This window comes from Phocoena phocoena, chromosome 8 (assembly GCF_963924675.1).
Source record: "Phocoena phocoena chromosome 8, mPhoPho1.1, whole genome shotgun sequence".
NCBI classification, from domain to species: Eukaryota; Metazoa; Chordata; class Mammalia; order Artiodactyla; family Phocoenidae; genus Phocoena; species Phocoena phocoena.
The window spans coordinates 73721535-73735044 of NC_089226.1; the positions used below are offsets into that span (position 1 = coordinate 73721535).

General features: G+C 46.2%; 1 protein-coding gene across 3 annotated transcripts in view; it reads left to right on the forward strand.

Annotated features, from left to right (window-relative positions):
* The window catches only part of NAV2 (neuron navigator 2), a 393794-nt gene that overhangs the window by 216530 nt on the left and 163754 nt on the right, over window positions 1-13510 (forward strand). For all 3 annotated transcript variants that reach the window (XM_065881976.1, XM_065881977.1, XM_065881978.1), the window contains one exon: window positions 9783-10878. In XM_065881976.1, coding sequence (XP_065738048.1) covers window positions 9783-10878 — 1096 coding nt within the window. The remainder of the gene's footprint in view (window positions 1-9782; window positions 10879-13510) is intronic.

Sequence of the window (13510 nt, forward strand, 5' to 3'; positions counted from 1 at the left end):
TGGGATTCATACTATCCCATTATCATTTTGGATAGTCCCAGTGCAAGTGAGCATGTTAAAGGCTCTGAGAAGTCCTGCAGGCAAGAAAACTGACTACTCTTTAGCCCTCTGTTTTCTAAACCTACCTGAGCCTGGAATCCCTTCTCTCTGTTACTGCCTGTTTGTATTGTCTAATAGGAGGCATTCTTTTTTAACACTGGTTTGGAAGCTCCTATTTTGGAGTGCCCATCCCTTTGCCCAAAGAGAAAACAAGAAGACTGGGCTGGTATCTTAGGCGAAGAGAGTCTATGGCATTCCTTAACCAGCTCCATCTTAGGGGGATGTATTTATAATAGTGTACAACCATTGCACTCTGCCAAAGAGCTGTTAGCTGTGGACAGTGACCTTCTGCGAGAATGAGATTTGCCCCCCTTTAAAGTGTTTATCATTTCTGTGAAATTTCATACACCCTTGAAGCAAGGGAGAAAGTTTTCTACAGCCAGTTTTGTACTTAGAGCCATATATGGTACAAGATAGAGAAATGGCTTGACCAGTTAAAACAAAAGCTTTCTCTTCAAACATATTGCTTGGGATTTTGAACAAGTGAGTTCAAGAGAGAGGAATGAGTTGTTTGGGCGGTGATAAGCCTTCAAGAAATGAAAGATGAAGAATGGGACCGCTTTTTGTTGTTAAAGGTATCTTCCTTCAGGTGTCAGCTGTCAAATGATTTGTCTCCTTACCCAACAGAGTGGGAGCATTTACCAATATGTATAGGACACTTTTTGATGTAAAGGGTGTATGGGAGGGACGGAGGGAAAGATTTTCAGAATTCTCTTTCTAAGGTGTTACCAGGTCAACCATAAGCCCGGCTGTATACTAATATTTCAGGCAAGTTAACCTTTGTTTAGTTTCCCCAGTTCTTTATGGCATTAAGTAGGATTGGAAAACGTACCTTGTAAAGCTGGAGAAAATGTAGTGACAACTATGTAGGAAAATGGTACTCTCTTCTTTTACTGCCTTTTAGCTCCATTTAGAGCAACAAATGACCTCATTACCCATAGTTTCACTTGGTTTTATCCAAAATAAGCCACGGAAGAGAAAGAATTACCTTGAAATTACACTCCGCACATTCATTTTTGGCCACGCCCTCATAAGGTACTGGCATGTTTATACATAATCTTTTTGATGACCCAGTATAGCAAAATTCTCACCGTTCTTAGCAGGAAACGCATTAAAAGCATCACCAAGGATTCTAGTCTTCTGAGTTCACTTAGTTGTAAAGAGAACAACTGGCACGATTAGCCAAGAGGGATAAGCTAGGCATACCTGATTTAATTTTGAGCCATATGGAGGGATTCAGTGTGGGTAATAGTTCTTTGTTTATTGATTTCTGGACACCTGTCAGTGCATCACTTTCACTAAGAGAAATGAGCCACTCTTGAAAGGACAAAGGCACGGATTTCCAACAAGTATTTCCGGGACCTAGTGCGTCAGCCATTCTTGTGAGTAAGCTAAGTGTGACCACTAACTCCAACGCAGGGCAGCAAATATCAGGACCCCAGAGAAGGCCTGGCAGAGGCTTCCGTCTCTTTAGATGCAAAGAGATGGCTTCTGGTTTGGGGGTTCGGGAGGTTTCATGGAAGAAACGGCATGAAAGGTAGACTGGGTGGGGGGCGGTGAAAGTCAGGTAGGGATGTGAGGCAATGAGGTGGGCAAGGAAGCATCCAGTCGGAGGAAACAGCTTGACCAAAGAGTCAGTGATGGCCAATTTAAGGAAGGAAAAGTCTAGTGGTGTAATTTGCTTCCCTGCTTAAGTTTCTTAAAAAGGATCACTATTCCTTTGAAGCAGACATTTTTTCAAGCTAGAATAAAATCATACTAATAAATTAATATTTGAAACTATGTAATTTCATGTGATTCATTAACATCAAAGATAAACTTTAGTTTAACAAACATTTATTGAGCCCTTATTGTGTGCCAGACCCTGTGCTAAGCACTGGAAATAAAGCAGTAAACCCCTCACCCGTTTGGGCTGTGGTGGTCAGAATTCGGTTACTTGCAGCCAAATACAATCTTTTTTTTTTTTTTCATTGTGAACATTCCTCCCTTCCCCCAGCCCATGGCAACCACCCTTCTACTTTCTGTCTCTATGAATTTGAATACTCAAGGGACCTCTTATAAGTGGAATCAAACAATATTTGCCTTTCATGGCTGGCTTGTTTCACTTAACATAATGTCTTCAAGGCTCATCCATATTGTAGCAAGTGTCAGAATTTCCTTCCTTTTGAAGGCTGAATTAGTACTCCGTTGTGTGTGTGTGCGGGTGTATGTGTTTGTGTGTGTGTATACATATATATGCACCACACTTAGCTTATTCATTCATTTATCCAAACAATGTCTATTGTTTAACCATTGATGGACACTTGGGTTGCTTCCACCTTTTGGCTGTTGTGAATAATGTTGCTATGAACGTGGGTGTACAAATATCTGTTCAAGTCCCTGCTTTCACTTCTTTCGGGTATATACCCAGGAGTGGAATTGATAGATCATATTCTCTGTTTCATCTTTTGAGGAATTGCCATTCTGTTTTCCACAATGGCTGCACAGTCTTCTATTCCCACAGTAGTACACAAAGGTTCCAGTTTCTCCACATCCTCACAAACACTTGTTATTTTCTGTTTTGTTTTGTTTTGAATAATATCCGTCCTAATTTGTATGAAGTGGTATCTCATTGTGGTTTTTGATTTGCATTCCCTGGTGAGTAGAGACGTTGAATGTCTTTCTGTTTGTGTATTGGTCATTTGTATATCTTCTTTGGAGAAATGTCTATTTAGGTCCTTTACCCATTTTTCAATCAGGTTGTTGTTGAGTTATATGAGTTCTTTATATGTTCTTGATATCAAGTCCTTATCAGATGTATGATTTGCAAGTATTATCTTCCATAGGTTGTTTTTTCATTCTGTTGACTGTGTCCTTTGATGTACAAGTTTTTAACTTTGATGAAGTCCAGCTTACCTATTTTTTTTTTTTTTTGCTCATGCTTTTTGTGTCATATCCAAGAAATCATTTCCAAACCCAGTGTCATGAAGTTTTTGCCCTGTGTTTTCTTGTTAGAGTTTTATAGTTTTAACTCTTACATTTAGGTCTTTGATCCATCTTAGGTTCATTTTTGTATGATATAAGGTAAGAATCCAACTTCATTTTTTTGCACATGGATATCCTGTTTTCCCAGCACATTTGTTGAAAAGACCGTCTTTACCCCACTGAATATTCTTGAAAATTATTTGACCATATATGTAAAGGTTTATATCTGGCCTCTCTGATTCATTGAGCTATATGACTGTCTTTGCCAGCATCACAATGATTTGATTACTGTAGCTTTGTAGTAAGTTTTGAATCAGGAAGTATGAGACCTCCAAACTTGTTCTTTTTCAAGATTGTTTTGGCTATTCAGAGTCCCTTGAGATTCCATCTAAATTTTTGTATGGATTTTTCTATTTCAACAAAAACATCATTGGGATTTTGATAGGGACTGACTTAACAGAACAACTTTAAAGAAAATATTTGTTTATATAAATCATCATTCTTATTCTGACTTGGATGTTTTAGGAGCCTATGGAGTTGTAGACACAAAATGATCCTTAGAGAATATGAATCCAAAGCCCAGCTCCCTCTACACCATGCCCTTTCCCTTCTTGTACACTTTTCTTGGTACTTCTCCTGACCCCCCCTCTCCATCTTTCTGTACCTCCAAGGATCCTCTCAAAGAAGGAGTTGGAGAGAAACTATGTTTAAGCCCATGCCCTCAATTTTAGACATTGATCACAGCAGTGTTGAGAAGGCGCCTCGGGCCAGGCTCCAGGCATCCTGAAGAACCACTAAGTGGATTGAGTGAGGTTCATTTATGTGCCCCTCTGTGGTCCGGTGGCTAACATGGTTGTAAAGAAACTGACCTGAGTAACTCTGGAATCAATCTCCAGCCCATATGGCTAGAGTCCATGCACTTACAAAAAAACCCGAAAAACTGGTTTCAATTGTCCGAACAAATTTGAATGCTCAAGATTGATACCTTGACAAATTATAGGAAATTGTGAACCTTTTCCTAGGCCCAATTATCAGGCCTTTTCCTGAAGGTGATGGAGAGGATTTAGGCAAGAACCATCCCCAGGGCAGGTCTAAAATCACAGTAGGGTGACTGGAGCTGAGATCACCTGGCCTCACTGCCTGGGTTGGGTGCCTGCTGCCATCCGGACCAGACCACCAGTGTCTCCCTAAGTAGGGAGCTGGGGACAGAAGGGGCCGGGGACCAGTGTTGGCCCTCTTGAAAGGAGAGAGGAAGAAATGCTTATTTATCTGCCTTGGACAGTATTTCCATTTAGAAAGTATTTTGGTTACTGTCAGGGAAGGTTGAGGCTGGTTGCCAGAAAAAACAAACCTTTCCCCTCCCCACAGGAGGATTAATGCTCTCCCTAAACTCTTAAAAAAAAAAAAAAAGCTTTTCTCTTCTTCAAAGGCCTCCTGTTTCTGCAGTATTTCAAATGAGAATTTTCCTTTTTGCGATGGTTTGTCAGTTGGTGGTGGGTGAACCTGGCGAGCTGGCCTTTTAAAGCCGAGATGTTCAGGCTGCAGGGTGTGGTCCACTGGTGGGTCGTAAAATCTGTTCAGGGCCCCTGTGATCAGCATTTTAAAAACTGGACTAGGGCAAAATATACCGGTGTCTATTACATACAGTGAGTCTTGATATTTTTAATTTTACATATAGATATTTGGGATGTTTATTGGGCATGATGTAACGTGTTATTCTTACTATGTTTAGTAGTCCGAAACTTAAGACCGTTATGCTTAAAATTACCTTTGGCTAAACAAAGGCCTGGTCATGTTCCCAGATCTGGCCAATTCTCAGCAAAATGTCGTGCTAAACAAATACATATAAATAAATAAAGCTATACAAGTAGCTATTTCAGATTAGTTTTTGAACCTAGTCCTTATTTGGGCCTTCTGATTTAATTTCTCTTTGGTTGATTGCATTTTCCAAAAGAATAAATTGAGTATAAAACAGGTAGTTTTAAAATACTTATGTATTTTACATATAAAATGAGTATTTCTGATTTAATGGAACAGTGTTTCCCCAACTTTAGTCTTTCACAAACTTTCTGCATGATTTTTGCCACATCGGTGAACTGCTTGTGTTTTTATTTGTTTCGTATTTTCCTTAAATCAACTCAAATTAAATCTACATCTACTATCTGTGAAACTGTTGATTTATATATGGGCTACTTATCTTTTCTGGTATGCAATAAAGTAAATACGTAACTTTTAAAATACAAAAATGTTTATCCGCGTGCCATCAGAAATGTTCGTCTCACCTCTTTACCCCATATACCATTATTGGGAGAACACTGGTAGTCAGAACATTTCTTTTGTGCTTTCCTCCTTTTGCTCTCTCAGATTCCTTTGTTCCAACAAAGGTTCCTATACCTGAGAAAAGAAACTAGAGCTGTTAGTTATTAGAGAGAGCAGTGTTCTTAATTTTAAAGAACTCCCCCTACCCTCCCTCCCACACATTTACTTTCATAGGATACTAGCATTTTAGAATTCACTGGCAGCTCATTCAAGGTTGAGTATACGTTGACCCAGCCAGTTTTCTGCATTTATTGGTAAGCATCTTAAGAGAACCATGGAGCGGGAATGATTGACATTAAAGAAACACCTGTATGTCGCAGCACAGGGAAACTCACTTGTTTAGCGAGTGAACTTAGTTGCGTTCTTGGGACCCAGCCTCATAGGGTCTCTTGGAGACTCGCTGAGATTTGAATGGAAACAGAGCTGAAAGGATTCTAGAGAAAGAGCTTATCCTCTTTCTTACAAATGGGGCGATAGAGGCCCAGAGGGGCAAAGTGGTATACCTGGGGTCACACCTTCAGCTGGTGTAAAACTTGAGGCTTGGCCTGCCTCCCCACATCCCTCCTGCATTTATCTCACTATCTCAGAAGCCTGGTAAGGAAAGTCTCATGCTGGGAATCACAGAAGCCTTGTATTAGAAATGGCTGCTTTCCACTTCAACCAAGATCTGAGATCACTGATGCGATACCCTAGGGATGAGAGAAACATGTCAAGTTCACCTGAACAAGACCACTCATGGCCTGGAGCCCCTTCACTGTTAAGGGGTTTTCTGGCTATGACATAATGTCAGAGTATTGATGATCTGATTCTCAGGTGCCCTGTAGCCCTACTCAGGGAACTTCTGTTCTAGAAACCAAATTCAGAATCATCCTCCAGGACGACTCTTACAGCTGTAATGAGTAGCCTTGAAATGTCCCCATGATCCTGTAACCAGGGGAGCCCAGGCAAAATGCCAAGCAGAAATTCTGAAGCTCTGAGTCCTGATCCTGAGTTTGCACTGAAAAGTTTTAATAAAACCCTAATGACTAATCACAAATTTTGAGTCTCTCTTACCTTAATTGTGACTTGCAAAGGTCAAAACTACCAACCAACGATTCAGAAACCATTTACTATTTTCTATGCTCTGGCAGGCTTTGGGACACAAGGGTGAATGGGGGTGGGGGTCATCTCTGCCCTGGAGGAATCTACAAACCAGTGGAATAACAATGAAGCTTTCCCAGACTCCCTGGGGAGAATTAGGAGATCCCAATGCTTGGATCTCCTGGGACCACGTACAGCCCTCTAAAGCCTTGACATTGTTTCTGTGCTCTGTTTTGAGGTCCGCTGCCCCTTTGGGCAGTGAGTTCCTAGAGGGCAGGGTCATATCTTACTCAACTCTGTATTCCCAGTGCCTGGTGTAAGTAGGTGGCCCTCCAAATGCTTTTATAAAAAGGGAGGTATGGACAGTGTCCTGGGAAAACAGAGCAGGGAGAAATACCAGGTGATGTGATGCAAACCAGAGGGTTTGCATCATTCAGCTCGAGGGTCTCAGGTAGCTTGACAAAGGAGGAAGGCATTTGAGCTGGGGTTTGCAAGACAGGGAGGAGTTTCTGGGAGCTGTTTGGGGAATGGCCTGAGGAGCGCCTGTGTGTCCGCCATGGCTACACTGCGTGGGTTTCTTCCCTGCACCTGGCACCTTCCCTAAAGGAGACACACATCTTTGGTTGGTCTGCACATTTCTCTTAGACAAGCCAGCCATCTGTTTAGCTCTGGATCTGTCCTTAGCTAGTTAGTAACAACTGATTTCTAGCTGTGTGTGTTAAGGTTTAAAAACACACAGAAACGCTAGGCAGGGGCATTTCTTGTCCAGAGGATTTCAGGCGAGCTTTATAAGAGTTCCAAGGAATGTGTGGGAGCAGAGAAGTGACACTGATCCATGTATGTCTGCTTAGTAGGGAGTATGCCTGAAACTTCTTTAGGAACGAGGGGCGTACCTCTGGTCGTGATTTGTTGCAGCTCCTGTAAGCACATTGCCCCCAGAGCCCCTTTTTCTTTAGGGCTTCTTTGCTACCAAATGATAAGATGTACTTATTAATTACATTCGTTATCATCTGTTCCTCGCTGCCAGAGCGTAACCTCCGTGAAAGCAGGGGTCTTGGGGCATCTGTGAAAACTGTCACTGAGGCATCCCAAGTGCCTAGAGAATGTGTGGCATATACTAGGCACTCACTGAATATTGGTATGAATGAGTATATTGAATGAACGAATGAATGAATACTTCTGCCCCAGATCCGAGCCCAAGTAAAGGGAAGGACAGTTGTCCTGAGAGAGTGGAACTCGGGACTGGAGGGTCACCAGTATTTCCTCCAGGGCGCTGGCCTCTGTGGCATAGGCTGGCTCCTTTCCAGTGGCTGGGCTGGTTTGTCCCCCACAGTGGATATCGTGAATATACCCAAGCAATACAAAAGGCGATGCCCCAGAAGTACTCTAGTCATTTAAGTGGCTGTTGTTTAGATGTGTTCTTTATCACAGGAGGTAGCTGTGATGCAGTCCCAAAGAACACTGTGTCAGGAGACCTGGGTCCAAAGCCCAGATTTGTCCATTTCCAGCGAGGTGACTGAGGAGTAATCATTTGCCCTCTCTGAGCCTTAGTCTTGTCAAACAGGGGCGGTAACCCCCTTCACAACGTGCCTAGCACTGCACCTCGTGACACCCAGGAAGCCCTCCATGAGCAGCGTCGCACCTGAGGAGACCCTCTGAAAGGCCAGTAGTGTGGGTGGGTTCTGTGAGCCTGTTTCCCAGGCAGTCCCTGGCTCTCCCCAGGAAAAGATCCAGCAACGCCCCTTGAGTTTTGTTAGGGAGGATCATGCAGCAGCCCCTGCTCCAAACCCAAATCCCCAGTAAGTCAGGAAGATGTATGTGTTTTAAAACATTGGGAGGTCTGCGTTGGATCACCCTGGAGCCGTGGCTTCCCGGAGCAGCTGAGAACGAAGGGAAGCAGTTCCTTTGCCGGGAGCTCTCCCGGCTCGTGTCCCACAAGGGGCTGCCTTCACTCTGCTTTGGCGGCCGTTGACTTTTAAATCATAAAAAGCCGCTCTGTATACAGTTTACTCTGTTGCTAGAAGGCGGCAGAACATAGGTATTTAAAAAGAGAAAAAAAAAAAAAGAGCAGAAGCAGCCGTTAATCCCGCCAGGCTTCTGGGCACTGGAGCAGTTGCGGATGACAAAAGTTAATTAGAAACATGAGCAGTTTAACCGAAAACACTTGTGACAATTGGAAGGACAGCGTTTCGGGGTGGAGAAGTTTTCCTAGGGAATCGTTGCGGAAGAAAGTGGCTACCGCTGGGTAAGTCCTGTCATCGTGACTCTGCAGGCACAGACATGCTCTTCGGGGGCCGAGGCACTGCGTCCTGCCTGCACTGGGCGGGCGCGGCCGTGGGTGGGTGTGGGTGCTGGGCTCAGCCACGTCCCTGCCACCTTCCCTCTGACAGCTGCCCTGACGTCGGGGCCGGAGCTGCGCGGCTCCGAGTGCTGCCTGAGGAAGGGCACTGCAGGGTTCATGTCTGCAGGCTGGGCCACCTCGGTGCCTAGCGGAGCACCAATTTGGAACCCGCCCTTCTCAGAATAATTCCAGTTCTAGTATGGAAATATTTTGAAGCTTTTCTGAGAAAAGAGTCTGGCCGGGGAGCTACTCCCTGACCGCCAAGGGGGAAACCTTGACTTTCAGATAACCTGCGTGTTTTCCTGCTTACGGTGAAGGCTTGTGCCCGGTTCATACTCTTAAGCTCAAAAGGCTTTTTTATTTTAACTCTAACTTGCGTTGTGTTCGTAACTCTTTAAAAGTGCCAACATAGGAAAAACGTATTTGCTTTGATGGGATTTAGCAACTTTTGTGGGTAATTCTTCTTCTGTAAAGATTATACTTGGTTTCTCTTTTTCTGGATTTTTTTTTTTTTTTTTTTTGGTCTATTCTGTTTGAATGTCTCTGCTACATTGTTTTCTTAAAGTTGGATAATTCTCAATTGTTTGGCTTAACTAGGAAACGGGGTTGTGGGTTGAGTCATTCAAAACAGGAGATGTTTCCTACATCATTCTACACCATCATAGTGGTGATGCAGATTTTTGTTTTCCCGTAAACATATGTGCTTAATGTTGCCTTGTGCGTGTTGATGTTAAGATGAGCAGCATTCACACAGCATACACCAAAAGGTGACAAGGGGGGCATGTGAATAGCACGTGAATAGGAGAAAGTCAAGGTAGAGTTTAAATTCAACCACAGGTAATGCACGAAGCAGGTAATGGAGCTGCGCGGCGTCTGGGTTGGAGCGATTGGCCGTGTAGCCATGGCCAATGCCCCCTCGTGATCAGTACAGATCCATGGGTGTGATTCAGGTCTCCTTCTCTTCCCCCTGTCTCTGCAGAGCCTTTGGCGAGTCCGGCCCCCTCCCACCCCGGAATGAGCGAAGATGCACCTGCTGCTTTGGAGGGCGGCGGCTGCGCCCCTGCTAATTGCGGCGCCTCCTCTGCCATCCCCCAGCCCGGCACGGCCTCCAAGCCCTGGCGCAGCAAGTCGGTCAGTGTGAAGCACAGCGCCACGGCTGCCGCGCTCGCGGTCAAGCCTCCTGCACCCGAGGCCCCCAGGCCCACCCCCGAAGCCCTGAAGCCAGCCCCCAACAATCAGAGGTCCATGCTGGAAAAACTGAAACTTTTCAACAGCAAGGGGGCTTCCAAGGTGGGTGAGGGCCCGGGGTCACGGGATACAAGCTGCGAGCGGCTGGAGATCCTGCCCAGCTTCGAAGAGAGCGAAGAGATGGAGGCCGGCGGTCGCCCGCTGTCCGCGGCGGGCCCCACCTCCAACAGCCCCAAGATCGCGCTCAAGGGCATTGCCCAGAGAACTTTCAGCCGGGCGCTGACCAACAAGAAGAGTTCCCCGAAAGGCAGCGAGAAGGAAAAGGAGAAACAGCAGCGGGAGAAGGAGAAGGAGAAAAGCAAGGACCTCGCCAAGAGAGCCTCGGTGACAGAGAGGCCGGACCTCAAGGAGGGGCCGAGAGAAGACCTCAGCGGGGTGGCGGTGACCGAGATGCCAAAAAAGTCCTCCAAGATCGCCAGCTTCATCCCCAAAGGGGGGAAGCTCAACAGTGCCAAGAAGGAGGCCCCGGCCCCTTCCCACAGTGGGATACCAAAACCAGGAATGAAGAGCATGCCCGGGAAATCCCCAAGTGCCCCCGCGCCTTCCAAGGACGGGGAGCGCAGCCGGGGTGGGAAGCCGAGCTCCGGGCTCCCCCAGCAGAAGCCCCAGCTGGACGGCAGACACTCCAGTTCCTCCTCCAGCCTGGCGTCCTCGGAAGGCAAAGCCCCAGGAGGGACCACCCTGAATCACAGCATCAGCAGCCAGACTGTCAGTGGGTCCGTCGGGACCGCCCAGACCACGGGAAGCAATACTGTCAGTGTCCAGCTACCTCAGCCCCAGCAGTACAGCCACCCCAACACTGCCACGGTGGCGCCTTTCCTGTACAGGTAGGAGCGGCTGCCCCCTGCCCTGCCGGGGCCCGTGGGCAAAGGAGCCTTGCTGGTGGATTCTGGGTCTCTGAGGGTAGGGGTCGGGACTGCTACCCAGGAACATTGAGGCACACAGCTCAGGTGCCGCGTGATCTGTGTGCTTGAGGGACGGTTAATTCAGCAGCGCTGGGGGGAGCTCAGGAAGCTAAAGAGTGGAAGTAGAATTGAGCTGATCCTGGGATAAGGAGGAGTGGCCCAGGCACATGGGGACCCAGGGGATTTGCAGAGGTGGCAGAAGCTGGGAGGGTGGTTTGCTATCACTCGACAGGCTCCAACATCAGTCCTAAAGCATCCTGAATGTACTTTAAACAATGAAAACCACAAAACCACCTTGCTGAGTAACGGAGACTTCTCACAGAGGTGCTTATCTTAAAATTCCAGATCCTCAGGGTTTCTTACCCCATCACATGTATTAAATATGTTTTCTTTTCTTTTTTTTTTTAAATTAAAAAAAATTTTTTTTTGCCTCTGCGGTGTGGCTTGCAGGTTCCCAGCCAGGGACTGAACCTGGGCCACGGCAGTGAAAGCCCAGAATCCTAACCACTAGGCCACTAGGGAATTCCTTAAATATTTTTTTCGGTCCCTGCTGTGTGCTGGGATTTCTCGAGAGGAGAACAGCATGAGGAAGAAGGGTAGCCATAAGGAGGGACTGGTTCTAGAGGAACCAAAGAAACCCGGGTTGTATTTGGGGAGACGAGCCTGGGTGTTTGCGTCTGTCCGTTATCGGTCCCTCGGTCTGTCTGTCTCTGATGGCACATCCTTAGCACCACGGGAGGCCACGTGGAGCCAGGTGCTGTTGCTCTGGGTGGTTCTGGCCTACGAGAGCCTCTGGTTGCACCACACACCTGTACAGGATGGAGGACACTGGCCCCAGGTGAGGGTGATGCTGGGTACGTGGGATGAGTCTTTTCCGGGCAGATGCGAGCCTCTCAGCCCTGCTCTTGGGGGTTCCCAGAACCTTGTTCGCAGTGTTCGACTTGATCCTATGCTCGAGATGTGCAAGGCAGTGGGCTACACTACACAGCTGGGTGATAACTAATACCTCTCCACAGCACAAGGGGACGGATGGTTGAATGCCACAGCCTGGGCACGCACTTTACAGTTTCTACCCTAAGTATATACACAATCACACCTGTACACACACACTCATACACCTATAGCGTGGACGCACATCAGGGACAGTCACACGTAAGTAAGGACGCAAGTACACATTCATACATAAAATGCAAATACACATATTCACACGTGTATTTACATACCTGTTCATATGCACAGACTCAGGCCCATGCTTTCAGCTTCCTCTGTTTACATGGTTCCCCAAAGAATTAGATATTTCCTCTATTTCTGCCAGAGGTGAGTTCTAGTAGGTTCTGTCACCATTCCTGCCAAGAGCTGATAGAAAGTCTGGTTCAAGCGATTGATTTCAGAGTCAAGCCCACAGCGTTCAGCCTGTGAGGGAATGTCAGGCTTCTGAGGAGAAGCTCTTTCCTTTTCATTGCTTACCCACCCCTTCAGTAAGGGTCACGCCAGACCTTTTTAATGGGAGGCGGTCATCTTGGTATTCAATCAAGTCATCAGCTCAGCTAACAGTCCTGAGAAGGGTGCCAAGGCTTAGATAATGACTCAGCACTTGCCTCCATGCTCAGCTTTTTATACAAGTGTTCTCTGAACCGCGGAGGCAGCTGAATTGTTTGCCGTGAAATTTTTATCACGGCAGTCACACGAATAGTCTTGAGGTGATGCCTATTCAAGCGACTGTTCCCAGATTCTTGATCCGCATTTTCAGAATTAAAATACGTGACTGTCTGATCACCCGTCAGTCCCACCCCCGCTCCTTTTTTTTCTGGCTGTAATTATTTGAACGATTCTAAAACGTTTAACCTTTTCAAAAAATATTTCAAGATTTTTCAATGAGAGGAAAAACTCTTAATGCTGAAGAGCAAATGTCTGACAAATAGGAGGAAGGAGAAAACGTCACATGTGTCTGTCAAGCTGCGTCTTAGTGTTTACGCTCACCCTGTGTGATGTCCTTCTGGCTCCTCTGAGGTGCCTTTCCTCTAGGTGAGCCAAGTAGGAGGATGGAAAGAAGAGCACTGGGATAGGAGTCGGGATGCCTGGACTCTGCCTTTTATTCGCTCGTGAGTCCCTGGGTGGCCTTGGGACCTGGCTGCAGGCATAGCTGTTGAGTATGTACCACGCGAGTGCAGAGACCCAGCTCATTTAATCATTCTCACAAGTCCATGAGCTGGCTACCCTTTTTATCCCTGTTCTGAAGGTGAGCAAACTGAGGCCTAGAGTATTTAAGTAACTTGCTCTAGGTCAAAGAGCCGAGAGCCAGAAAGCTAGTGTCTAAAGCCAAGTCTGTCCCTTTAAGAGGGGCCAAGTGCTTAACCACGAAACCATCGTGACTCTAAATCACTGCCTCGCTTTGAGCCTCATCTGTAAAGTGAGGAGATGGGGCCAGATTAGAGGATTTTAGGAAATGGTTTAGGCTCCCTTTGTGCTCTGAGATGCTCTCTCTCAAGTTTATAGCTCACTGTATATGCCTTACAGCACTCCCCCCAGAACCTCTCCACGTTAGTGATGGTAC